At 36.0% G+C, this 27,698-nt stretch overlaps 5 protein-coding genes across 17 annotated transcripts; 3 read left to right on the forward strand and 2 right to left on the reverse strand.

Annotated features, from left to right (window-relative positions):
- Positions 1 to 231: 231 nt before the first annotated feature.
- LOC105685081 (eukaryotic peptide chain release factor subunit 1) lies at positions 232 to 6,890 on the forward strand. Of its 4 annotated transcripts, XM_012398912.3 has the most exons (12): positions 232 to 428; positions 646 to 799; positions 1,533 to 1,708; positions 1,861 to 1,988; positions 2,073 to 2,223; positions 2,389 to 2,579; positions 2,728 to 2,857; positions 2,929 to 3,149; positions 3,298 to 3,445; positions 4,075 to 4,185; positions 5,376 to 5,392; positions 6,184 to 6,890. In XM_012398912.3, exons 2-10 carry the CDS (start codon positions 714 to 716, stop codon positions 4,152 to 4,154), a joined length of 1,311 nt encoding a protein of 436 aa, XP_012254335.1. In that variant the 5' UTR covers positions 232 to 428; positions 646 to 713; the 3' UTR covers positions 4,155 to 4,185; positions 5,376 to 5,392; positions 6,184 to 6,890. The 4 variants fall into 4 exon arrangements, with proteins under 4 accessions (XP_012254335.1, XP_012254334.1, XP_012254333.1 ...); XM_012398911.3 differs by lacking the exon at positions 5,376 to 5,392; XM_012398910.3 differs by lacking the exons at positions 4,075 to 4,185; positions 5,376 to 5,392 and having other exon boundaries at positions 234 to 428.
- On the reverse strand, positions 6,328 to 10,578 carry LOC105685079 (protein MCM10 homolog). The gene is made up of 2 exons (XM_012398909.3): positions 10,438 to 10,578; positions 6,328 to 10,363 (listed from the first exon to the last, which is right to left on the reverse strand). The coding sequence occupies exon 2, from the start codon at positions 10,342 to 10,344 to the stop codon at positions 8,158 to 8,160; it is 2,187 nt and encodes a 728-aa protein (XP_012254332.2). The 5' UTR covers positions 10,345 to 10,363; positions 10,438 to 10,578; the 3' UTR covers positions 6,328 to 8,157.
- A 116-nt stretch (positions 10,579 to 10,694) lies between these two features.
- Positions 10,695 to 13,046, forward strand: LOC105685083 (glycerate kinase). Its single transcript, XM_012398915.3, has one exon. It carries the CDS (start codon positions 10,892 to 10,894, stop codon positions 12,839 to 12,841), a length of 1,950 nt encoding a protein of 649 aa, XP_012254338.2. The 5' UTR covers positions 10,695 to 10,891; the 3' UTR covers positions 12,842 to 13,046.
- Positions 13,047 to 13,795: 749 nt separating this feature from the next.
- LOC105685082 (small G protein signaling modulator 3 homolog) lies at positions 13,796 to 19,419 on the reverse strand. 5 transcript variants are annotated; one of them, XM_048650080.1, is made up of 16 exons: positions 19,293 to 19,419; positions 18,901 to 19,188; positions 18,482 to 18,713; positions 18,020 to 18,207; positions 17,860 to 17,958; positions 17,527 to 17,690; positions 17,248 to 17,458; positions 16,967 to 17,097; positions 16,623 to 16,856; positions 16,395 to 16,489; positions 16,116 to 16,261; positions 15,886 to 15,983; positions 15,626 to 15,805; positions 15,441 to 15,551; positions 14,635 to 15,217; positions 13,796 to 14,520 (listed from the first exon to the last, which is right to left on the reverse strand). In XM_048650080.1, the coding sequence occupies exons 3-16, from the start codon at positions 18,548 to 18,550 to the stop codon at positions 14,328 to 14,330; spliced, it is 2,502 nt and encodes an 833-aa protein (XP_048506037.1). In that variant the 5' UTR covers positions 18,551 to 18,713; positions 18,901 to 19,188; positions 19,293 to 19,419; the 3' UTR covers positions 13,796 to 14,327. The 5 variants fall into 5 exon arrangements, with proteins under 5 accessions (XP_048506037.1, XP_048506034.1, XP_012254336.1 ...); XM_048650077.1 differs by having other exon boundaries at positions 18,859 to 19,188; XM_012398913.3 differs by lacking the exons at positions 18,901 to 19,188; positions 19,293 to 19,419 and having other exon boundaries at positions 14,635 to 14,795; positions 14,907 to 15,217; positions 18,482 to 18,885.
- On the forward strand, positions 19,368 to 27,018 carry LOC105685086 (KAT8 regulatory NSL complex subunit 1). 6 transcript variants are annotated; one of them, XM_012398920.3, is made up of 11 exons: positions 19,399 to 20,132; positions 20,208 to 21,915; positions 22,999 to 23,501; positions 23,728 to 23,922; positions 24,256 to 24,484; positions 24,626 to 24,733; positions 24,933 to 25,008; positions 25,192 to 25,351; positions 25,530 to 25,753; positions 25,989 to 26,138; positions 26,316 to 27,018. In XM_012398920.3, the coding sequence occupies exons 2-11, from the start codon at positions 20,459 to 20,461 to the stop codon at positions 26,502 to 26,504; spliced, it is 3,291 nt and encodes a 1,096-aa protein (XP_012254343.2). In that variant the 5' UTR covers positions 19,399 to 20,132; positions 20,208 to 20,458; the 3' UTR covers positions 26,505 to 27,018. The 6 variants fall into 6 exon arrangements, with proteins under 6 accessions (XP_012254347.2, XP_012254348.2, XP_012254343.2 ...); XM_012398921.3 differs by having other exon boundaries at positions 19,399 to 20,124; XM_012398924.3 differs by having other exon boundaries at positions 19,368 to 21,915; positions 26,358 to 27,018.
- The last annotated feature ends 680 nt before the right edge of the window (positions 27,019 to 27,698 follow it).

Here is a 27,698-nt window from a genome sequence, read left to right on the forward strand (position 1 = left end):
TCTATTTGAAGCGCTGTGAAATCAAGCCGCTGTCGTTCTGAAGAAGCGCGGGAGCGGTAGAAAGCAGTAACATTCTCGATTTTAGCCAATTATTACCAAGCTTTGCAACATAGATGTGGTAGACTCGGTAAAGCATGAAAGAAAACGTTTGATTGGCCGTGGGATACTTGCGATATCATTCTTACAATGGAAATTTGCCTTGAAACATTCCGAAAGATTTCAGCGTTGAATCCAGAATCAAATACGCGACCGCGCTTAGGTGGCGCATGTCCCCTTTTTTGTTCATGGCTTTGAGGCAGTGTACTGACTGACGTTTCATTACGGTACTCGCATGGCCGATGTGTGTGGTCTGAAATTTATATTAAATGTGGCATCCTCTGTCTTACAAGTTTCATCGTTAAGAATTTCGAAGAGAGATTAACATATAAGTGAGTGTTAAAAACGTATTCGTATCACTCGGTGATGCCCAAGCGCAATGCCATTCATATTTCAGTATCCGATGAACCGGTATAATCTGGATTTGGGTAGTTTCATCGATAAACAGGCTGGCCATTTGTTTTAGCTCGCAAGAAAATCTACGGAAATTTTCGTTACCTCACATACAACCCGTTTTCACGGTTATTTTATTTGTTCTCTCACTGTTAGCAGAGTTTTAGGCACCGGATTGAGATCGAATTAACTACGAGTTTCCTGAACGCTCAAAAAGCCAAACCATGTCGAACGAGGAGACTTCGGCCGACCGCAATGTGGAGATTTGGAAAATAAAAAAACTCATCAAAAGCTTGGAAATGGCTCGAGGGTAAGTATCATCACGGATTTTTTTTAACTCTACATTTTTTAATGAGTCCCAATTAAACATGTTGCGCAAAGAATCAGTTACACCCAGCTTTCTAAATGCCATATGTAATCTGATGGTATGATCTACCATGTGTTCGGTGCATTGATGCTTTGTGGTTTTCACTTATTCTAATTTTCGGATTTGATTGGCAACATCAGCTCCAGCGCATTTCTCTATCATGATTGATTACAAAGCTCTGTTAGGTATAAAAAAAATTTTCGTAAATCTTTCGGATTCTGACATTGTGTTGGGATTGGTCTACATTACCACTTACCATAGGACTTAATGATGCTTGTTATCAGTGTCACAAAATTATTGAATAAATTTACATTTCTTAAATAGATTTCTCTGTAGATATTTAATTCATGAAATAAATTCTCACCGGCAATAGCTTTATCTATGATGAAGTTTTCGTTTTCGACCTTTGGCGTGGCCGATATAGTTTAGTGTTTTCTCGGTTATTTTTCTGCTCTTAGTTAATTCGTATTGCAATGATGCATCTCACCTGCCAGTGTTTGTCACTTATGTAATTTACACTTATACTTAGCAATAACTTTTGCTGCAGGAAACTGTTAGTTTGTGTATCTTTTTTGTTTTGAAAGTACAGCAAAGAACAGAGCGATCGTACTCTCAATCTCTGGAAAATGATTAAAATATTTTTCTTTTCTTATTCTAACATGTTTTTTTTCCACAGAAATGGGACTAGCATGATTTCATTGATCATACCACCAAAGGATCAAATATCCAGAATAAGCAAAATGTTAGCTGATGAATTTGGTACGGCATCCAACATTAAATCCCGTGTGAATAGATTATCTGTATTAGGTGCAATCACATCCGTACAACACAGATTAAAGTTGTATACTAAAGGTAAGTTCCATTTTTTTTCATAAGATTTTTCTAGCTCTTACCTTTTTATCAGATTTCATGTGATCAGTTATCAATTTTTGTTATGAGTTCAAAAACATAGCTCTCATTGCATTAATTCATGTTATGAATTTATACTAATTTTCAAATTACAGTCCCACCAAATGGATTGGTAATATATTGCGGCACTATTGTGACAGAGGAAGGAAAAGAAAAAAAAGTTAACATTGACTTTGAACCTTTCAAGCCCATTAACACCTCCCTTTACTTATGTGACAATAAGGTAGGAAATATGAAGTTTGGAATATATTCACTAGATTTGAGCTGTAAACGATGTAGTATTGAATATATTTTTTTTCGTTGACAGTTTCACACGGAGGCCTTAACAGCCCTATTAGCCGATGACAATAAATTCGGGTTTATAGTAATGGATGGTAATGGAGCCTTATTTGGTACACTCCAAGGTAACACCCGGGAAGTTTTCCACAAATTCACCGTCGATTTACCGAAGAAGCACGGTATGTTATCCAACGAAAATATCCAATTTCCCTCAGATATAAGTCACTTATTATCAAATAGAATTCAACCGCGAGTACAAATTACGCGTCTCTAGATTTGGTCAATCAATCCATTTATTAATACCTACTGCTGAATTTAATCTATATACTGAATAATAATTACAGGCAGAGGAGGTCAGTCAGCGCTTCGTTTTGCCAGATTACGTATGGAGAAGCGGCATAATTACGTACGCAAAGTAGCTGAGGTTGCAACTCAACTCTACATTACTAATGATAAGCCTAACATTGCTGGGCTGATTTTGGCTGGAAGTGCTGATTTCAAAACGGAGCTTAGTCAGTCCGATATGTTTGATCCTGTTAGTATTCATGTCTGTTCTAAAATGATTATTTCGCTTTTTTAGAGTGAAAGTCTGAAGAATTCCATACACTCGTTGCAAATTTCATCACAGTTATTGAACTATTGATGTAAATGGACATAATAGCAAAATATCCTTTTCTTTTCAGAGATTACAAGCCAAAATAATTAAATTGGTGGATGTGTCGTATGGTGGTGAAAACGGATTTAATCAAGCTATTGAATTAGCTGCTGAATCTCTCCAGAATGTGAAGTTCATTCAGGAGAAAAAACTCATAGGTAACAATGACAAACTTCAAATTCAATTGAATATGTTTCAGGCTCACCTTCAACTATTCTTAAAATTCTAGGTCGTTACTTTGATGAAATATCCCAAGATACGGGGAAATATTGCTTTGGAGTAGAGGATACCTTAAGAGCATTGGAATTAGGTAGTGTTGAAACCTTGATATGTTGGGAAAATCTGGATATTCAGAGATACGTTTTGAAGAATCATACCAATGCCGAAGAAAAAGTCCTGCATTTAACACCTGAGCAAGAAAAAGACAAATCCCACTTCACGGACAAAGAAGTAATAATCTATTTTTTAAGATTATACGAACTATTCTCACTGTATTTTCAATATTTCAGTATTTTTTGGAGATTGTTGATTATTGTGTCCCGATGATAGTTATAAACATTCTATTTTGAATATTTGCAATAAAATTTAACATTTCCAGAGCGGAGTTGAGCTGGAACTAGTGGAATGCCAACCCCTTTTGGAGTGGCTTGCAAACAACTACAAGAGTTTTGGAGCTACCTTGGAAATCATTACAGATAAGTCGCAAGAAGGTTCCCAATTCGTCAGAGGTTTTGGTGGAATTGGAGGTGAGGTTTCATTCATTTATTACATAATCGTACAAATTGATAACCATCAGTTTTTGAATATCCATGGCATTACTTAGATGAATTATTGAGTACTATTCAGTGTGAAACAATACACTGAAACATACTAGTAGGCAATGATAAAACTGTTACAAACAGTTGATAGGAACGTATAAAAGTTTCAACATGGGCCTTGTTAGAATCATTCGGAATATGCCCTAATTATTTCCATCCGACTACAATTATCTAAAAAAAAAGTTTTATCAGTTAATTTCTGAAACTAGAAGTTTGTTCTATCTGATTTCATCTTCTGGAAGCTTGGTTGAAAATATTACCTGTAATCTTACCTATAATCTCAACACAAATTTATAATTCGGAATTATATATTAAGTAATCGAACCATTCATTCAGTGATCCTAGTTGAAGAAATTTGCGTGCCTTATTGATTATGGATGACCTGTCTTAATGAACTATTCATCCGTGAGCGTCAGACAAGCTTAAGCCTTTGTCCCAGCTTGAGAATTTGTTCTGTAATTTATGATAGTATTCTATAGAGTCTGTTCAGCAGATTATTTGCTTTTAAACACTATGAAGCAGCTGTTATTAACTGCAAAGTATATGTTGGAATGTAGGAATCCTGCGCTACAAAGTTGATTTCCAATCACTCCAAGCTGATGAGCCTCTTGACGATGTTGACCTCGATGATTACTAACTTCATCTGTCAAATACTCAGAGTCAACCAGGTAGTTAATTTACTGTCTTGAGTGCTCTCACTTATAAATTTATGTCACGTAGAATGCGATAGTCTTTCTTGTTATGTAGATATTTTCGTCATATAGATTAGTCAATTATTTTTTGATTCTTTATGTTAACATTCTTGCTGAGTCACTATTTCTCATTCATCATTGTTGAACATCGATATTCGACGGCAATTGCTACTGCTCGTATTAAAAACTGAAAATTAATCCCTTCTCATTATTCAAACTTCATAAATATTACAGTCAAATTATTTTTACCAATAATCCGAGAAAAGTTCTAGTATTCCCAAATTAAAATATTTAAACTAAAAATTCAGGCTTTGGTAATTATCATTTCATATTATCTGTTTTGATTTGAAACATCTTTTATTTTATTTCGACATTCTTCACCTAAGATATGCTGACGTTGATATATCTCTGTGCTACGTTGTGATTTTTTTTTACTGGAATTTGAGAGGCGTAGTTTACTTCTAAAGTAATTCACTTATCGGTATGTCACTCATGATCGTCTATAATCATATACAGTTATTCCCCAAACTTGACGACACTGGTTTCATCTAGATATAGCTGCCTTCTATACATAAAGTCGTAACTTAAGGATTTAGTTAAGAATGTCGTAACTCCGGAAATTACCTCCTTCTTAACTCAATTTATGAGAATGGTGTTTCAAAATTGAGACTAGTGTCATCAGAGTTACGCAGTTGTGTAATTTAAAACCGTCCCTTTACAGCCTCAGTCTAGTTATGTAGTCCACATTTTTCAAGTTTCATACATTGTGCATGTCCGTAAAATGTTTGCAATGAGAATTGGCAACGATCTATGAAAACTAGCTTTGAATTCATCAGCTATGCTCCACAGCGATATTGAACGAGTAAATAAATGATGATTTTTCAGTTCTACTCTAGAGAAGTTAAGTAGTTAAACATTGTTATAAACGATATGATTCGAATTTGATATTCATCTTCATCCCAAATATCCAGATCCTCGTCACATAGTTCTTGGTTTCTTAGCGTTGTTTTCTAAAAGTTTGCCCTAATACATTGTTTATAATTATGTTTTCATTGGATGATTATAGTTTAAATATAATGCAAGCAATTTGATTGAAAAGAAGTAGGTAGCCTAATTACAGAATTCTGTTAAATATGACTTATTAATTCACATGTGATTTCTATTAGCTTGCAATCTGGGAAAGGTATAGTACAAGCTCTTCAGTAAGATTATCTACACATTTTCTAATTCAACATGCACTTATTGTTGTGTTACTCTTCATTTTTTTTCCATGATCCTATCCTAAGCGAATGATAATATCGAACCAGTTGAATTATTGGATACTTGTGTTTCATATAAAAGTGTGACGTTCCATCAAATTCCGTCGAGCTTGGCATTTCAATGTCCTCAGATATTCCAATAACACCATAAACTTCAATCATATTTTTCCAATCATGCCATCTATTACAAAGACTTTTTTCTCTCTATTGAATTAAAATTCATTATTCTATATGGTCTGTTATTTGTAACAAACTGATCCTAAATTTCGAATTAAACAATATGTCTAGGTTTCCAGGTGTGAATGTTGATCATAAGAAAGTTACAGGTTTTACTTTTGAAAATAATGCCACAAAATTAATCTCATTTGATTGATGATGATTAGAAAAATAGGGAATTATTTTCTCCACATGAATTCTAAGTACACTTTACAATTAGTAGTGTAACTAGTAGCGACATATTTTAAAACAAAACTGTACAAATCTGTATTGTTAACAATTGCTTGAGGGTATATCACTTGTAAATGAATCTAACCACTGTTGTTCAAAATCCTGATTGAATAATTTTTCAATCACTCAGAATTTCATTGGTCTCTGATCAACGCCCCATCGTTGATCTTGCTACATATTATACCTGTATTTATAATTGCGTAACTTTTCATCAACGAAATACTCTGATATTATGTTACGTTGAATGTTTAATTTATGTATTTTACAGGTGTTTTACGATACAAAGTGGATTTCCAAAGTATGCAGCTGGAAGATATTGAAGTTGAAAGTTTCGATCTAGACGATTACTAAACTACCGATAAAAACTCTCAGTTCTCTTAGCTTCCAGACTCACGCAATTATAACAATATCAGTTTCTCCAATTTAAAAAAAAAAAAGGAAAAACTTGGTTGAATGGTGATCTCACCAAATGATGAATCAAGTATCAACGTGATATTAGCATCAGTCATCATATACATAGGATGTAAAAAACAGCAAGTAGAAAACAATAACCTCGAGATAAATATATGGCACATTTGAAATAATATTATCATCTGAAATTTAATGAACATCAAGCAGTTCTAGTTGGCGAATGTACTAAACAGAATGCGGTTAATGCCAATGGTCAATGACTAATCAAATGGCCAGCCAGCTTGAAACCTGCCTATTGTATTATTAATACTTTGTCTTATTATATTAGCCTTTTAATTATTCACATGGATTTATTAAAATTTTCTGCAAGTTACAGACGCTAATTACAATTGTACAGTATATAATTTGGGATATGATAATCTTGTATTAAAATTGGTGTTTCGTCACTGTATTCTAGCTCTTATTATGGAATTGGTAACTGACCTATGTATGTATGATTGTAGCGTTATTTTGATTTATAAACAATCACGATAATATGTAATAAATTGATTATTATAAACACGATTTGTGTATCGTACATTTTGTACCATTAGTTAAATTCATATGAATAATAATGAAGATTCCTGGTACAAAAATTGAAGATCTATCATACAGTCTCTCCTGTGGATAATTTCATTAGTGGCCTTATCGCTGTTAATAGCATTATTTCAGACAGGAATCTGTTCAATGTGTTTTTCTCCTTTTGTCACTTTTTTTGTACGACACACCGTGCATGATCATACTTCTTAGATCATGCTTAAATTCTGTAACATGGTTGAATAAATTGGCAAAAATGCTTTTCAAAAAAAGTGATGGACGGGTGTGTGCATTTATAGACCTTGCGGGAACGGAGAATATTTGAATAAAGATGGGTTATTTTCTTTCTATTTGGCATTTTGATTCTGGATGATGGCTTGATCGGATCGTCTCTGGGGGGCATTTAATTCATCCTGTACAATAAGCCTACAATGCAGTAGAGATAAAAAATTTTAGATACATGTAAACATTTGGAATATAGGGCATATGTTGTTGTTATATATATTTATCAAAATCAGAAGATTCCTGATGATTGAAACAATATATTTCTGAATATTGGCACTATTTTTGATGTCACAGAATAATGATCAGTATTTCTTTCACCAGAAACTTCACGTGGAGAATTATGTGTAGTGTTTTGAAAAAAACAATTATTGATAAGTGTCCTCATTGTCGGATAATGAATTGCTAATTCTATACCTTACATAGAGTGTGCGTGCGTTTTTACAAGAATTTTGTAAGCTATTTCTAAAATTGTATCAACTGTACATACATACTTGTAATGACAGGACACTATTTCCAATTCATATTTGTTCGTACAATTTTTTTGTTTAAACATCATGAGATAAGCACTATCGAGTTTTGGTAGATTTGTACTGGATTTACTCACCACAACTATATCAAGTAGACGAGTTCTCATTACATAATTAATGTGTCCTTTCAATTGTCAAAATTCAATTGATATTGCAATACCAACGATTGTACAGATTTAACATAATTCCTATGATAATAATCCAGAAAATGAAAACAATAAACGAGGAAAAATCTGTAATAAAGTTCATGAAATTTCGGTAACAAACGTACAAATATATTTTGCTTCATACTTTATCTCATATGTTAACACAATCATTTTGACGAGTTTTTACAAATTGTGTAAATAGTCACGGCAAAAAAAGCCAATTTGTGGTAAATATAGTTGCTGTTTGTAGAATTTAGTTAGCATTTCTAGTAAAGCGATTTTCTAGTAAAGCGAGTTTTAGTCAGTTTCAGGAACTAGGAGATCTAAAGAACTGTTTTTCACGATTGATCCTATAAACTTTTCCTCTCCTCCTCGTATACTTAAACTAGCTCCAGGAATTTCTACTCTTCTTTCATCCATCATGGCAGTTCTTATCCAATTTGAGCTTTGACAATTTTTACAAGAATGTGATGGTAATCTGTCTAGTGTAACTGTTCTATTTTTACAGTCTCCGCACTTGAAAAATCTTTTAGAGGCATCTGTAACTCGCAATGGGTGCTTCTGCTCTTTGCACATGTCTGAAGCTGAAAACGCAATATATTTACATATCAGGCACTTCACAGCTTTGCAGTCTACTTTGTACGTTGTCATCATTTTTTCTTCCATCTTTTCTTTCACTTCTAATTTGTTGAAATATTTTTCTTTCTCTTGCTCATCGGATTTTTCTATCAAGTCTGCGTGCCTCGATTTTGCAGCTATCATATGTTGAAATCTAGTTGGTAATACACAGCTTTGTTTTTTAGAAGATTGTTCTGACTCTTCGCAAGTCTCTCTTTGTCGTTTGGTTCCTCGTTCAATCTTCTCGTCTGGCAACAACCGAACTCTGTTTGGATCAGTTTTTTTTATACCTCCGTTTCTTTGAATCCATTTGATTGCATTGATCTTGGCCATATCTACACGTTTTTTAGTAATAGGTGCAGAGAGGTCAATCATTCCTTCAACCAAGCCACCCCCTAATTGCGGAATAGCCATAACGGTGGAAGTTTTATTCAGATTCAAAGTGGGTTTTGTTTCTGCCAAAACGATTGGAACACGACTATTGTTGTTCGAATTAAGCAGGGAAGTAGGAAGAGAATTTATACCCGAAGATTGCGGAGTAACTGGTGATGTTAGGGAGATCGAATTCCCAAAGGAGCATTGTTGGTTGACTGGTAACGACGCTCGCAATTTGGCTAATCTATCCACATCTTTTTTCATCTGGTTATTGCTCAGTTCCACCAAACTCGCCTTTTTTCTCTTGCCGACATCACTATTTGAGAGGGGAGAATTTGTTCTTGAAAGGTTAGCATTTTGCAAGAGCGCTAAGCGAGCCTTGTCTTTTTCAACCAACTTATAATTTTTCTGAGCAGGTTTGGCGATATAGGTCTGACCGCCGTATATAGTTTCACCTTTACCCAGAACCTTGTTTTTTAAAGCGTTTAATGATGATATACTTTGTCCACTACTAGATGATTGCAAATCAGATCTACGTGAACATTTATTATACTCTTGTTGCACGTGATAGATGCAATACTCACATCGATTCAAGTTTACTACAGCTGTACAAGGCTCCCCGTTTTTCTTTTTCGACTTACATACCCCCATGTCTTTGGATATACCAAATATCATCATTTTTTGTGCATTATCAATAGATAACGCAGCTTCGTTGATATTTTCATCTTTATTGTCCATTACCCCTGGATTCAATACTCCAATTACTGTGCCTGTATTGGTCTTCCAGAACGTTTTGTATGCATCACGGAATAGAAATAAGGATACAGATTTGATTTCATCTGACAAATCACTTATTTTCCAAATACAATATTGGTTTCCTTTTTGCGAGCTGCGTACTGGTGACTTGTGGATTAATACACCTGCAATCACCCAATCATTCTGAAGATCGCCAGTCTTTAAGTGATTTTTGACTCGAGATATTGTGACCGCCGTTCGTCCTGTCATTCTTTCTTTTAAACAGGCGGACGAAATAACAGGGTTTATAATTCTCAATCCAAAAATTGGATCGCTGTACACATCAATTGATTTTGTTTTAATTGGAACGGCCGGACACGGCAATTCTCTGTCAGTCTTTTTGATGAGAGATTCACATTTATTTTGAAAAGGTCTAGAAAATAAGGTATTACTTTCAGAGGCATTATTCTTGAGTATGTTCTTGATCTCTCGGCCAGAGTTGGAGTACTTTTGATTCTCAAAATCGCGCTTATCTTCATCATCTGATGAATCCGTATCCCCTGTGTGAATCGTAGTCTGTTTTTTGCTAGGTGTGGATTGTTTTACTTTGATATTGGTTTCTTGATCTAAGAAATTCAGGCCTGATTCTGCTACTCTTAGACCTTCGACAGCGGGAGTCTTGTCTTCTGGTTCATCATTCGCCAGAAGATCATCTAACAAATCTCCAACATCAGAATCATTGTCACTTTCCATCATTGCACTTTGTATTTGAAGTCTGCATATACAAAATGGTTTGTTATTAGAGTTCAAAACTTTGTAGTATCAGCGAATAAATACCAGGGATCTTACCTTTATAGTGGAAGGTTCCCTAATAATGAAAATTTAATATATTGTCATCTGTTGTTGAATATTATTTGCCTCACCGTGCAGGAATATAACACTGTGAGGTTCTCGCGCTGGAACTTTTGGCGGGCAGTGATTCCGCATCGTGACCGCGGAATAAACAGTTCGAGAGGGGAGTTCTCTCTTTGCGCTACATTTGTATGTTATCTGTTGAACCGTGGACGAGTAGCCTTCATGCGGGTAGTGCCGGATTGCTGAATACATGATTATTTTCAGTGGTTAGGATAGAGTGTTATCAGATAATCCCAATTGGTCTCGAGAATCAGACAATCGAAAATGTACTAGTTATAAAATCTAATCAAACAATAATTCGGTTCTCGCCCAATTGGATTTCTAATAGCCTGTGTTTCAACGATTTGAGGTATGTTCAGTTGTCACAACAATTGACTCGCAGCAGATAATGTTGGTTGGTTCTTGTTTGATTAACCTTTTGAAATTCGGAAAATCAAAGATCAACTCCTTCCTCAGCATGTCGACCAAAGTAACACCTTTAGACGAAGTTAGGAATTGTATGGGAGAAATTTTTGTTAAGGGGGTCGAAGCTGTGCTTCCTCGTAACCTTATAGAGAATCGACTGAAGCTTGAAGGAGACACGCTGTTTGTTGGAGAACAGAGTTTTCAGCTTCTTCCAAATGTTTATTTAATTGGATTTGGTAAAGCAGTAATGAACATGGTACCAGGGATTGAAAGAATACTTGGTACCCGTTTAAAGAAAGGCATCATCAGTGTACCAAAGGGTGCCATGGAGACTATCTGGAAAGTACAAGACTTTGCAAACTTTCCAAATCTTCATGGACCAATAAAATATAGAGAAGGAGCCAAGAACAATCAGCCGGATACAGACAGCGTGTCCACTACACATGACATTATGGATTTAGTAGAGGGACTGCAACAAGGTGATACTTTAATTGTATTAATATCTGGCGGTGGTTCAGCTTTACTTTGTATGCCCAGACCGATGCTTGAATTAAAAGAAAAGCAGGCATTATGCAAGAGACTTCAGGATGCTGGTGCAGACATAAGAGAATTAAATAGTGTGAGAAAGCAGTTGTCTATGGTGAAAGGAGGAGGATTAGCTCAGTTAGCTTATCCTGCATCTGTAATTAGTTTAATATTATCGGATATTGTAGGAGATCCAATTGCAGAAATTGCCAGTGGACCAACTGTATATAGTCCTCAATCACCTGATGAAATAACAGGCATTTTAAAGAAATATGGGCTATTTGATGATCTCGATTGGAATATAAAAACTGCTATTGCATCTAAGAATAATATAAATAGCAAAGATTTGCTGAATGCAAACCAGCAATTTAAACATGTGCATAATATTATCATTGGCAACAATTCTATTGCAATAGAAGCAGCAAAGACTGAATCACTCAAACGAGGTTTTAGTCCAATTATACTACGAAAAGATGTTGAGGGAGATGTGAGTAATGTTAGCATAGCATATGTAACTGTGGTAAATTTGATATGCATGGCGCTGGAAAAATCTTTAGACAGAGAATCTTTTTTCACTGCTATTAAGCAAGTGCCAATCATGAGTTTGTCCGAAAAAACTATTGATCATATCTATGATGTTGTTGAGGATGTTACTGGACAAGGAATTATATTAATTGGTGGTGGTGAGCCAACTGTAATAGTACGAGGGAATGGCGTTGGTGGTCGTAATCAACAACTCGCACTCCAGTTTTCTTTAGACTGGATGGCAAAAGTGAAAGAGAACCCACATCTGACCAAATATGATGTAGTCTTCTTAAGTGGGGGAACTGATGGGCAGGATGGCCCTACCGATGCAGCTGGGGCATTTGGTTACCCAGCAATCGCTCCAATTATTTATAATATACGGAATGAATTACAAGTTCAAGTGCAACAGACAGTGTCAAGAGAGATGAATCGGCAAAATACTATTGTGAACAAAAGAGTTGAACAAAATGAATCCATTGATGATGAATCAAATGACAAACATCAAGAGTCACTTGTACTGAAACTTGAAGTAATTGAAAAAATTTTACCTGAGAATGTCCTAGATAATAATGACGCGTACAATTTTTATTCTCGTTTTAAAAAAGGCAAAGATTTATTAAAAACCGGGCTTACAGGTACTAATGTTATGGACTTACATATTATTTCTATCACAAAAAGGGGATGTGCTTGTCGCGTGGATTTTGAAATTGATTCTAAATGCCCAGATTCACTCGATGAACATAATTTAGATGTGGATTCAGTAGCCATTAAAACGCAACAAACAGAAACTTATGATATTTCTCAAGAATCTAAATTACTAAATCTAAAAGTCTTGGATGATACTTTGGAAGACTCCTGCTGCAACAGGGCGAGGAAAGAGTAAAAAACTTACTTCGTATCTTTGAAAAGAACCGTTTTATTTCAGAAAATATATAATTTATCAAATGGATATTTACAATCCCATCAGGTCACAAGAAGCGTTGACAAATGATATATTTGGAATGTAGTTCACATGAGCACAACTTTACTAGAAGTTGTCGCTGTAGACTACTGACATAATATAGGAAAATAAAAGCAATTTGATTCAGCATTGTTATGACTTGCAATATGTGTTGAAGTCAGATTTATTATTGACAGTCTTTTTTTTGTAAATAGTTATCTTTCAAAGAATTATTGACAATAATTTAACAATACATTTGTTGAAGAAAATCAAGGAGTACGATGATTTTTAAGCAGATGTAGTTTTTGATATCATGTTTAGCCCAGTTTTTGAGTATTTTTACAGAGAAATTCATTGTCATAATTGAGCCTTATTACGGTTACTGATTATGCAGTTTACTTCAGCCATGATTTTATTATTGAGAATACGTAAAATCTTGCAAATAAAATTGTCATTCACCTGCTAAAAAATTATTTTGTCTTACAACCAAACGATGCAAAGTATATTGGTAAACTGTATATGTTGTTAAGAAGAACCTTTTTTATTTTATCAAATATATTATTATCGTACTTTTAATGTACATTCTAGAATACTAGATTTTATTCAAGTACACAACTTACAGCGTAGAATGTCACAAAGCCTTCACTTGCCACCGTAACAAATTTGCTACGTTTCTAACGTAGGTTTGCTACCATCTGGAAGTCGGCGGGGCCGTTAAAGGGTTACAATGCATATTGGGTTGAAGGAAGTAAATTTTTTTCGTTAGACCATAACTGATTATAGGTATATGTATAAATATTTTTGATAAATACATTTTCTCTCGCCATATTTCATGAACAATTACGACAAGTGTTATAATAATTTCTATGGACGGGAGAATGAAATAATCTTGAGATTTTAATAAATATGTTTATAATATCAATAAACTTAAATAGGCGTTCCATCTAACATTACTTATTTACATATTTTACAATTCGACGTGAATTCTGCAAAGTTGTCATGAACATAGGTAGAATCTCATCAACCGCCCGAATTGTGACGTGTCATTTGCAAGTATAAATATTAACCGGCTTATTAATCTATCATTCAATATTCGTGCCTCAATGCACGTCAACAACAAATATTGATCTATGAATTCGGCTCTGGCAATGACGCCTAATGGTCAGTTTCAATTATTCATATTAGACAATCTGTTAGCTTACATAATAGTATTGTGAATAGGAATAACTTCGCATATACCTACACTATTGATAAATCTCCGTATCTATTCAAGGCATCGCTCCAGCAGCTTTAAAAAATAAACTATTTTGTTCAAACATACATACCTTTCACAAAGAATACATAGAGCGGGAAACTACGTGTTGCAACTGCCCCAGAGTTATTATTGAAGCAGTGTAGGTTCAGCGAGAAAAAAAATCTCAGCTAACGACTATAAATCCCAGCTAAAGAGGTGATGTTTGACAAGCATATCTCTGACCCCATCCTTCAGAGGCTGGGACTGCTCTTTTTTTGGAGGTAGCTCCCAGTCAGGGTTTAAGTTGAATGCGAATTGACTTAATATTCTCAGCTCGCATTTGATTTGCACCCATCCTGGGCTGTTAATGAAACTCCAAGGCTGATACCTGAGAAATTTATAATTTCAAATTTAAAGTAATAGTAAGTAATCTCATCTCTTTTATTCACAAAAAAAGTGAAAAGTCATTCGGCAGTTTGCATAATTATCTGTCCAAACTCACCATTTTTGCACAACTTCAACGCATGAGCACAACACTTCGAGCCACAGATGCAATACCTGTTCATTTAGTCCCAGACAAATCAGAGAACGCAACTTAACGTCCATCTGAGCATGAGCATTATCATGTGTCAAATTTACCGACTGGACACACCGATAAAGTAGCTGCAATATAGAGAATGTCATGTATAATATGAAATTCACTTGGCATTCATAGACGTTAGAAAAGTTTTCACTTCGTAAATTTTTGAATGAATATTGAAATAATATAATCACTTCTTCAGGTGTCAGAACTTTTCCATCTTCATCAAGTCTGTAAGTTTTACAGAGTACCAATCTGCTGTATACTGAATTGAAATCTTTCTCTACTTCTCGATTTGATGCCTCTTCAATAAATAACCATGGATGACAAGGTCCACCCAAAAAAGATGGTCGTCGCATACCGTGTTCCAAAACGGCCTTTACTGCAGGACATAAACTACCTCTTACTAGATCAGTGACTGCCTCGCTCACTGCATCGTCACCGGCACATGTATATTGCTTACTCCTCTCATCCAACAATTCCACAAATTTAGCCGGAAACCAACCTGTCAATATAATCAGTTTTCATTATATATTACGTATATTCTACACATAGGACACTAAATGTTGAGCATTCTTGGATTTTTCAGTAATAGAAACAAAACAAGTAATGAAACCAACACTCAATATAAGTAATCAGGAATTAAATACAGAAGTGCAGTTCTCAAATGAAAAAAATCAGTTCATTTACCAATGTACTTGAATAAAATGATATCATAAATTGATCACCTCGTAAACCATTTAGTTCACCAACCCAGCAGTGCTCGTCTTTTTGGCTGACAATCGTAATAATGTCGTTTTTTCTAAAACCCAACTCATCGTCATCGTGTCTTTCAAAATCTATTTTGACAGAAATGGTAGGAATTACTCACTTTTGAGTTTCGAACAGTATGTAAAAAAAAATAATTTCGTACCTAGCAATGCTTTAGCTCTTCTTTTACGAGTCCGAGATACATTGACATAATTATCGTGATCCTTTGCATGACTTTCCATATTATAATCCGCAACTAGTGTAATGTTACTCAGTTTGGGATCAACATTAATGAAGTGTCTAGCTACCTGTAGAACAGCTTCGCGCAAATCAACTAGAATTTCTGTCAAACGGAGTAAAATATTCCGAATATAATGAACTGTTCCAAAATACAACACATGAAATAGAGTTTTAACCACTGACCCGTTTGACGTATATTTTTACATTTTGTATCATCCTCACCGCTATCATCACCAAATAAGAACGTATGTAGCATGGATTTATTTCTTTTCATATGGCGTCTGTCAAAGAATTTTATACATGTGGTTGAAAAAAATTTATGCTAACCAAGAAAAACTGTGATGCAAGAAAAAGTCGAAAGTTTACGTACGATTAGGATTATGTTTTATAATTTTCAATTTATGTTGACATACCGATTAAGGTGTTGTTTAGGAAGATTTGGCACGGCATCAGGGTTCCCTACTAGACCTCCTTGATTGGCCATCAAGTATGCCAAGTGTCGACGCCTGTGAGTTTCTACAATTACATCTGTCAAAGAACCTCCAACATTCAAAGAGACCTACAACATAACACAAATAGTATAGAGAATTGGTCAGCAAACTGACTTCTGAATGCTTTGATTATTATTTTAAATCTTTTTGATGCATCAAATATCCAGATTTTTACACCGAATTTATTTGATTACCATTTACCTCCAGCAGTTGATCGACATCATCAATATCTCCTGGTATATCGGACAGGGCGTTGAATATCTGAGCGGAATTTTCTAACTGCTTGAGTTCAGTTTCTGTAAAAATATTGGTACTCAAACTCCCACTATGTAACTGATATTGTGCTGTACATATTAAATTATGATATTGCGAACAGAATGGAGTGAAAAAATTAGCATATGAATTATAGTTTTGGGCCTCGTTGCGTACCTTTGATTTTCAACATTCCGAGTGTTGTTTGAAATAAGACAATAGAACCGTCAAACAGAAATAAATCCCATATGCGTAGAAGGATTTTGATGTGTACAACAGATGCAAACAAAGTCAAAAACCAGTGCAAGGAGATCAAACTCAGTTCTATGTCATGTTGAACAAGAACAACATCCAGATCAGGAAGGAAACTCACTATCAAAGTCCTAAGTACTCGCTGATCGGCTTGTATTCCTATGAAGTAGAATTCATTTGCAGAGCATGAATTATTTAGGTGTCAATTCTCGTTGCTACGTGACAACAAATACGCGAAATTAATTCTATATATTAAATTAGCATATTACCTAGAAGAGTGGAGGAATAGTATGAAGCAGGTAATAAATCTTCAACTATTGTCGCCATCATCCAAAAGGCATCCTCTTCTTCGAGCAACAATAATAATGACGCTGCCATCATTCCTGTGCCTTGACAATATCTATAGAGAAAAAAGTCAATGAATCTATTGTTGCATTTGCATAAAACTGGTCTGAGTCTACACTAAACAGTTGCAGCATAGTGTCTTATTTACAGCAAGTTACAGACTTCACTTCAGAAATCTATGAGAAAAATGCATGGTAATTCTCACCCAATATCGGGATACAACCAAGCAAGTCCACGCATGACTCTCCGTAAACGAGGTATGCCAGTACTATTTAGATGACTAAAGCAGGCGTTTGCTGGCATGGTCCTTAGTAGATCTTTTTCTATTTGCTTACTAGTCATTAATGCATCATTGCTCGAGGCTTTAACTATATCTTTGTACGTAATTTCTGAGGCGGTCTTCTTCTGCAAGGCTCCTGTAATTTTGGAGCAATAGATCTATTAGATTATTAGTTGTTCAGTAGAATTGAAACCGAGTTATTACCTGACAGGCGCATCCACATCTGAGGTCGTAAAGAATGTGGTATACCATGGCGCACCATTTCACGCAGCTTATCTGTACGCGGTAACCGTTGATCAACATCTTGCCAAGACACCTCAGATATCTCTTTGTTATGCGTGAATTCTAAATGAGCAACCCACTGTAATCTTTAAGAGATTTGTTATGCGCTACCTGTATTTACACAATCTAAGGACTGTAATAGGGGATGTAATTTTATGGTTGAGTTGTCATCAATTAGGACTATTACAATGTCTTGGAATTCCAATGCCGAAGATACCTATGCATTGTTTGATTCCTAGTTTATGATGAATTTACCTATGCTGGGGATCTTCAACGAAAGGAACACCCAAAAGTTTTTTAGAATTCTGCTCTGGCCCATCTTCTTCTTCGACTCTAAACCCAAACTCATCAAACCTATGGCAAAAAAGCAAATATTGGTAGAGGATGCTTAAGATATGAAAATTTGAATACTTACCTATATTCTGGTTGTGAATTAGGGTCTTCTGGTTGATTTAACTTAGCCAGTATGTCTTGGGGCCACATAGATGGTGTCAAAGCAGAAAAAGAACCCCCAGGTGCAGGTGACAAAGCTGCTACATTACCGAAATCCTCATTTTCAATTTCATACTCGTCATCAGATATTCCAGCTTCCAATTTTTTCTTCTACAACAATGTAAGACAACAATGATGCAAAAAACTGACTCAGTAATATTGTGGCATAGTGATTTGCGCTAAGTTAGTGTTGCCGTAATCCATTTCACTATCACAAGATCTGTTTAGTAATTCTAGGGCTGCCTGGGACGAAATTACATTTAGCCGTTTGATAACACACCTTTCTGGTGTTCACTTGTTAAACTTTTTGTTCAGAAGAAACAAAAATAAAGTAAATGAAGAGAAATCTTCTAGGTAGTTGCTGATGAATAAAGACAATACTCACATTGTAATCATCTTTACCAACATAACCCTCGTGATCGCGTACGTTGAACAGAGATTTTGCGATATCCATATCACACACTCGCTAACGTGTCACGTAGATCACACTATTTAGCTGTCAATTCTTGTCTCGATAAACAATGAATTCCAAAACAATCGCGGAGTGGCATACGTCGCCTTTCACTTTGATAACAATCCACAATTTGACAGTATGTATTTCGAGCGTAGACAACAGCCTGTGCAAACGTATTTGAAGACCTTAGAATTTGCTTAAAAAAGCGTACGATATAGGCTCAAATAACGGAATATATTTTTCAAGAGGTTGTTTACACCTACGTAAAAGAGATAAAAAATTTAGGCAATACGGACAGAAGCGTTTACCTTTCCGTGTACCCTGGATTGGTAAAAAAAAAAAAAAATTACTTTGAAGTTTGATCGCGCGTGGGCGGGAGTTTTCATGAACGACGTCGTACGCATGTTTCCTTCGCTTGTCCCTCCGCATCGTAGTCGATATCGAATGATTCCTTCGTTCTGCGCTGTTTCGAACAAGTCCAGTTTCAATCCAATACAAACTCGCGGTCTTTAGCAGCCAATGAGAATAGGCTTACGCAATCCACTATGGCGTTGCCATAACGATCGCGGGAAATTATTTCCGTGAAATACATTTATAACAACAACAGTTTCCGGTTTTACTAATCACGTTAAATAAACCTAAAAATATAATAAGAGCGGTTTCAGTTTTGGCTCATGCCGCAAAGGTGTATGCCGTTAATTTTTCAAACATCCTGACTCGATATTTTACCTGAAAAACTTACGTTTGCTCGTAGAAATTACCGGGAGTTTCTAGTAGCTTTGATCTCGTACACGTGGAGCGCAACTGGCGACTTATGCCGGGTGGAAAAGAATGGCGTCGATTGGTCCACGGTGTTAGTAGGCACATCCGGGCACCGCGGAGTCAGCATTGGTCGGTTAAATTTCCCAGCGAACGAAGTTGGTAGGAATTCATATTATATTGAGATATTGATAAATAGCTCGGGGTTCGTGCTTGTGACTTGTACCGAAATTAGGCGTTGTTAGATGTGAAAAATGGTGATTAATGGAGAATAATTTTATACCAAATAGTTGTAGGTGAATTTAACATACTGAAAATAAAGTATAAATAAGAGTGTGGTTGGGTGTGACGGATTATATTGTATAAATTATACAATAGTTGTGTCGTGTTGCGTAGTGGTTCAGTCTTTGATTATTCGTGGATTACTCGAGCCAGCCAGCTAGCCGTGTGTGCAGAGAGAAGAGCTTGGGGAACAGCGTGAAACATTTTTTGCTCCGCCATTGTATGTTCCTGCGCGATATAATATAGTGTTTCGGGGTGTGGAAGAATCGAAGCTATAACGTTAGCGTGGGATAGTAAACGAGCCACCAAGCTATGCTTGCATATTATTATGCAATACACACGCAGCTTCGGTGGCTTTGGTGACGACGACGGCGCGGGATGTTTTTATCTTTGTTTTCCCACCCCTTGAAAAATGCCTCTGTTTCTGTTCCGCATCGCCTAATCACGTGGGAGTGCGTCAGAGTATCTTGTATTCCCGGTGCCCCGACCCGAGGAACCACCGACATTTAACCAACCCAAGAAAAAACCGCGTAGTGAGTTTGTGAGTTGATACAATGTGTCCCTGCAAGTACTACGTTTCTGTTTCCTAAATGAAATCTCATTTATTGCTCTGCAGGTACTACAAAGGATGTTACACCGATAGCGATACCTTTTTCCCAACTACCCAGTGATTGAATATCCCTTACTCATGAAGAGAACATTGTGTCGTTATTCCTACGGGAACAACTCGGGGACTTAACGAGTGACTATTGAACTACGCAGAGTAACTGGCAAGAACTGACTCAGGATAAGGAGCAAATACTTAGATATATTGACTGTACAAACAAGAAGAAAAAAACAAGCAACAAAGATTGGCGGAATGAATGAATGGGAGTAAGCGCAGTCCACGAGGAGAGCAGGCGCAGGTGGGAGCCTCTGGATGTGGAGGCTGCAGCAGTGGCATCGTCAGTGGCAGTGATGGCCCCTGCTCTGACAGAAGGTGGTCCTCAAAAGCCTGAGAATTTGCTTACTCCTCTACCAAGCAGTGGATTCCTATCTCCTTCGCAGGCCTCGCAAGTCTGTCAGAACCGTCAAGTGCTAGCCAAGTTTGTAGTGTCTGCCAATGTTCAACCCTCCAAAATTGATGAGCAGTGCCTGAGAGGGATTTCTAAGGAACTGATTCGTGATGTTATCAATTCGAGATACGCCAACGGCCTGGATACATTGTCTGCATTTTCAAATAAACCTAACTTGATCAGTCGAAAAGACTTAGAAGCAGAAATTGAACACAAAAGCGAATTACCGGTTGTCTTGGACAGCCTGAATCAAAAGGTCACTGACATTATAATGAACGACCCATCTATGGGTGATCAACAGGATAATATGGGTTTCTTAAAGTCAAATATAGACGCGCCTCTAGCGGCCCCAGAAAATATGAGCAACGACAAAACCCTTGACGTTGAGCAAATGATGAACTTGAGTGCAGTTATGCCAAGTGAAAATGAACAATGTAGCTCGAGTAGTGTTGGTGATATAGGACAAAATGTAGAGGAGATTTTGCAAGTGATCAAATCTATGGAAGGAGCTGAAAATGTTGAGAGTATACCTGGAGGAAGTCATGAGCCTGCACCAAGTGGCGCAGATAGTGTCGAAATGTTTCCAATCCCCGAAGGATTTTCTCCATTTGAGAGAGATCTGCTTAACGACGTTGACGTCATGAGCCTTTGTAATGAAAATATGAACATTGACGCAGTTGAACAACAGAAGTGTAATAGTCTCCGAGCCCAACAAGATGCTGTAGCTCAAAAACAATTTGAAAGTGAGAGGAGATGCGCATTTTTGTTGCGTAGACTTAGGAAGCTTCAAGCTAGAATTGTTGGTCGGCATGCAGCAGAAGAAAACACAGGAGTTCTGGAATCAGCGCATCATGGAGTGAAGAAATATTTTTTCCAAGAGTTAGCTAACATTAGTTCAAAGTCCTCAGGTAGAAACTTTCCCGAGATTAGTAGTAGCCTTAATTCATTTTTGCAAAAACTTGAAAAGACTTCCGTTGCCCAAAGTAATGGGGTCAATCGACAGCGTGTTTATTGTCGATATTTCGGTGGGGGATCACGTGATAATTTAGGCCCTCCGCCTAGCAGTACCACTAATCGACATCCGGTGTTTTGTACACCCCAAGTAAAAATTCCTAAAAATGAGGTTGAAAATGTTGTCGGACCATTGGCCAGCCATTTGCGTACCATTGAATCCAAACTAGACTCCGACTGTACTGCTTCTAGTAGCGGTGGAGAAAGCTGTGACGAGATGCAGACTTTTAATAATCCTCATCAGCAGCGACTACCCATGTGAGTTGATACAATTTATCTAAATATATTTCTGAGTTAGATCAAGGTATCAAGTATAGTTCTGAGAATGCCTGTATCCTTATCTATCTTCAAACCTTTTTCTACTGAAAATATTTTTCTACTTTGTTATCGCCACCACTCTATTTGTTAGTTTTCAAGATTTACATTTAACGTATTTAATTTTTCTAACTTATTAGGTTTTACAAATTTCAAAAAACATCCAATGATGTACTGGCAATCGAATATGTTTATCTTTGTTCGATTCCAGTACATTTTGGAGATATTATAGATAGTGTTGGTCCTATCAAGAGCTGATGAATCTACTATTAACGAGCATTGAAACTTAGATCATTATTATCTGTAGATGAAGCATGGTTTGTTTGATTGGGTTTGTTTTATTGAATCACTTTTCCATGTTGCACTGGTCAGATTTCGTTAAATAGTGTTTACCTGCTTTATTGGTCTGCTATTAAGATATGATTCGTTGAGCTATTGAATAGATTAATTACATCTGTTATATAATACTAATAATTATTTAGTCTCCATTTATTGATATTTAGCAAATATGAGGAATAGCACTGATAAAAACCTGTGCACATACCGTTATTCCACAAATTATTTTTAATACCTTTTTACCTGCAGAAATTAGTTCCGAATGGTATACTGATGTTGGAGTATTCTTTGTCTACAACATGTGAAACTAATCGGTAGATTGGTATTTAAATGTATTGAATGATTGCGAAATTAGTAATTAGATTTTGAGAATCTTCAATTGTTGGATAAGATGGATAAGCAGAATTTTATTTAAGGTTGTTTATGCTCTGAAAATTTCACACAAAGCAAGTGTGTCTTTTATCTTTTTATCACTCGAGTGCTCTATCAGTTGCAAACTTCGTGTAAGAGGAATGACTTCTATACTAATACTTTTAACTGATATCTTTTTTTCCCTGCCAAGTATACATTGCAAGACTTTTTACTGAACTATGTCCACAATGATCCTTGTAGGGCATTGTAGTACTGCTGGTGATTCTTTATGTATAATTTTTTCATATTTTTTATCCATGAAAACCATCACTTTTTCAGATCGAAAAGAGCAGCTTGGCGATATGCTCAGGATCGCGCTGGTGTGGCATCAAGATGGACTTGGCTTCAGGCACAAATATCGGATCTGGAATATAGAATTCGACAACATAATGACCTACAGCGTCATATCAGAGCAACCAAAGGCATGGTTAAACTTGAAAATAATGAAACCGTGAATGGTTACAGCGGCATTTTGCCAGGATCCACAGGACGGTGCACCGCACCAGAAATTGAACCTACCGCGAGTAGAACAAAACCGTTCATGTGGAGTCATTACAGAAAACGAAAGTTACTACAAGTTGATAGATTACATGAAGTTTCGAAAAGAGCGGCAAAGGCTTCAACTGTAAGATGTGATTGTGATCATGTTTTACCAGCATGTGCATTGTGTACAGGCCGACAGGATCCAACACAACCTCAAGAACCATTCGAACAGCTGTCTATTCAACAACGAGTCGCGCTTATTGACCCTGGTTTTCATTCAGTTTTATCATTTTCTGATGGTATGAATTTCTAATTATTTCTATTTGCTCTTGGTTTGGAAAATTGATAGATTTCATAAACATTTGATTTGCGTTCTAACATTTCAATGGCTGGGGACCAGAACATGAAATAATAGCCCAAATATCAAATAATTCAAAGCTCAGGATACATGTTTTAAATCTAAATTTGAAGAGTCGAATGTTACTTTGTGCTGTGACACATATGTATGATTAATTCCCTTTTTAGAAATTTTACATAGTAGTCACCTAGAGGCTATAATGAAATCTGTGGAATGGCAACAGAAAATGTTGAGAGGTAATATGCGGACGCCTCGAATCAAGGATAAAGATCATATTGAGAGGCGAAACAAGAAGCTGCCTGAGCACAGGGCCAAATATACTGCTCGTCTTAAAAAATCATCATCTAGTATCCTCACTGCAAGTATGTAAAATAACAAACAAATTAAAATCTGTGAATAAGGTCAATTTTGCTTTTGCGGATAAACTTGGTTTTCAGAAAGACTTCTGACTCTTTCATGCAGTATTAGTTCAGTTTTAATCCTTGTTTGTCGCATATAACTTGAGGATGTGCAGAGATCATTTGACTGATCTATGGTTTTCACCATCAGCGGCAAATCCAAATCGATCTCAAAAACGTGTAATAATACTTGGTTTAATGAGCTCAAGACTTGGAATACATAACTAACTTTCCATTTAGGAGACTTGAATGGTATAGGTGTCTGTCGTAACACAACTTTTTTAATAAAATTTTCAGGAATAAAGAGAAAGATGTTGAAGGGAAAAAGAAATAGGCTCACCATAGAGAGAAGTCTACATGGTATAACGAGAAAAAAGGTAACCAAATTACCACCAGCTGAAGACAACGATGATATTGGCCCTCATTCAGGCTCCAGTAAACATTCTTCTCCAGTGCCTTCGCCTTTACAGCACACTGTTACTGTGGAAAAAAATCCTCCCAAAGAGAAATCCTCTAATGCCCATGGGTAAGAAGTTATTCCGTTAGGTTCCACATCTAACCATCTGTAATCTTTTGTTTTCTGTCAAAATTAGTTGTGATGTTTTAATTCTATCTTTTATCATATGGGTAGGTGATTCAATTTAATGTTAATTATCACTGCTTTTAGGCGACTACGGCAGAATTCATACGACATTGATAACATTGTGATACCATACAGTGTAGCAGCGGCAACTAGGTTGGAGAAGTTGCAGTACAAGGAAATACTCACACCAAAGTGAGTAATTTCTAATTGACTAGTTGTTGTTGTTTTTTTTTTTTTTCTGTCAAAAGTTCGTTATTGCGTCAGAAGCTGTTATTTCATTCAAAATCAATTTCCAATTGATTTCTGAAGAACTTCACCAATATACAATGCACAGTCATATATAAACGAAGTGAACTGAATTTGAAATTTAAAACCCTTGTTTGAAATTCAGGTGGAGGCTGTGTGAAGATCCCACAAAGATTGAAGTGAAAAATGGTATCATGCATAGGCCTAGTCAAGAAAGTGATGTAAGTATTCTCAAGACAATTCTTTTAACCACTTGACATCGGGGGTTGTTTGTTGTTCCCACGCTTGAATAGCTATGGATTATATATAACTTATGATATGAAATAATTTTTCATAAACTTAACGCGGTATGTGTCTGAAAATGATGTGAATAATTCTATTTGTTAAAAACATGTTGAAAACAGGTTGAAGATGTGACAGATGAAACGATCGCCCTCAGGCACGAGCGAAGTGAACGAGAAGAAAACAAACGATTTATGACGTATGTAAACATGCCTCCACAGGCTCGCTTACGTCATACGCGTCGTGCTGATAGTCGAGCGGATAGTGGAGCAAATACGCCAGGTATGGATTTTTTTTGTTATGCGACAACTCATCAATCCACGAATTAATAAAAATTCGTTTGTAAACATACATCATCCAAGGCCTTAACTCTGGTGGCTGCGTGATATCCTGTAAATATAGTTGTTCTCCCACGTGTAACATAGATTGCCTAAAGCTGAGGATTATTTTTATTTCACAGATCCTATGTCGCCTCAACCAAGTGAATTTGGTGGTGACGTAGTATCACCGATAACATCGCCTCCTGCCACACCTTTAAATCCACAGGACAGTGACAACCAACAACAATTCTCGGAAGTGCATCGTTCTTCCGCATTGCAAAACTCATTCCGCCGTCGTACTATCTCTGCTTCAAGACCCAGCCGAGATGAAATTGGTGGCGTTTTACCCGAAGATGACAATGAGGTGAGTCACATAACATTATCTTTAATAGATTTTGATTTTCTTAAGCACTTCAGAGTTTCACTTACAAAATATTTAGTATTCTGAGTCTATGACTATTCGTAAACAGTCAAAACTGTTCCCTGAATGTATTGTACTTTGACTTGAAGTCATTCGGATTACTCAATTTATATTTTATTGGTAAGCTTTTGAACAATTCTGGTGTAAATTTTGATATGATACTAAAGCTAAGCCTTAGATTATGTTGACACAGGTCATACCATATGAGCCTCGGACATTCCCTCTAACAGAAGACACATATGATAAAATGATCGAAGTTATGCCAGATGGCCACTGGCAAGCATCGTCGGCATCATTGTGCTCAAGAGATGAAGAGAAAGGGGAAGAGGTTAGTGAAACATCAATTTCTTTTTTCATAAGCATTCAGAACTTGTTACAATGTTAATTGGGATTTATTTATGCATTTACTCACAATACATTTTCTGGACATAAATTGAATGCTAAGCAAATATTAGAACACGTGTAAACGAGTGTAGCGATTTTTATTGATTTGATTTACATTTAGGATCCCATTGCACCAAAGTGTATTGTTTCGTTACAATCGCAGGAAGCAGAAGTGGATACTCCGGAATCTGATTCAACCGAATCAGCATATTGCGACGTAGAGGGTGAGGATCCAAATGATCCCGAATGGACAGTAGCTGACGATAGAGACACTGAAAAAGAGAGAATTCGCCCTACGGCCAAAAGATAGGGAACTTAAACGAGTATTGACAACTGTCGAATAAATAAACAGACACACAAACAGACAAAAAAACAGAAACCATTTGAACCATTGTTACTATACGCAGAAGCTACCTGTCAATTGTTATACATACCGTTCGGTAATGTGACATGCACCTTAAGTTTATGGTATTATGAATCTGTAAAGTGTATTATAAATATAAATTTTATAACTTCATTCTGCTTATTAATGGAAAAAAACCTTGATTAATCGCTTACTGAAAATAATGTCACTGTACTAATTTGTACGCGACCAAAGCATTTAGATTCTATGAGCAAATGTCTTCTTGCTTGGTGTGGTGTATTAGGCATAAAAGAATAAATGAAAAAAAAACCTTGTAACTCCTGTCAGTTCAAGGGCAGTAAATAACATTGATAGTTGCGATTAGAATCTCATCACACAATATTAAAATAAATTTTGTACAAAAATGTATTTATATTTGACATAATTAATTGCCTAAAATAAAAGTGCCAATTAAAACGTTTCGGAGACTTTGATGTTCTTAAATCTGCACAAGAGAAAAAAAATGAAAATAACTGAAAAGATAAAAACCACTGACGCGCAATAAGCGGCCGACATGCAAACGCGAAATTCATGTTTAATGCATCACCTGTACCTGCGGTGCTTCCACCGATTCTATAAATTCACGATTGATCCGACTATGTATGCAACTAGGATATTTTCGTTTTAAATTCATTTTCGATTTACAGATTTCAGCGTTTTATGATAGATGTACTTTAATTGCTGTGATGTTATTGATACTGTGTAACATCTTGGTCGGGTAAATAGATTATTTTCCTTCAATTTCTTTTTTCTGTTTTTTTAATGGTTATTGATAGTGAAAACTTTAAAAAAAGATAGTTGCCCAGTGTTTGTCATGTATACTTATTGTTAAATGTATGGATGAATGTATGTAGTACGTATATGCGTCATTTTCCGTTTAATCATAAAAAGATCTAAACATAAAAATGTACCAATCATCATTATTATTAATTATTAATAAACTGTAAAATAATTCAAAATTTGACTTGATATAATACAAAACTGAAGAGAAATCGTCTTTTAATTAATATTTGCACGAGATTATTGTCCGTAATGAACCTATAAAATACTTTGAATAGATGGTAATTTTTATGAGATAACATCAAGTCGCCCGCGTTAGAA

Source organism: Athalia rosae, chromosome 1 (assembly GCF_917208135.1).
Source record: "Athalia rosae chromosome 1, iyAthRosa1.1, whole genome shotgun sequence".
In the NCBI taxonomy this organism is placed as follows: Eukaryota; Metazoa; Arthropoda; class Insecta; order Hymenoptera; family Athaliidae; genus Athalia; species Athalia rosae.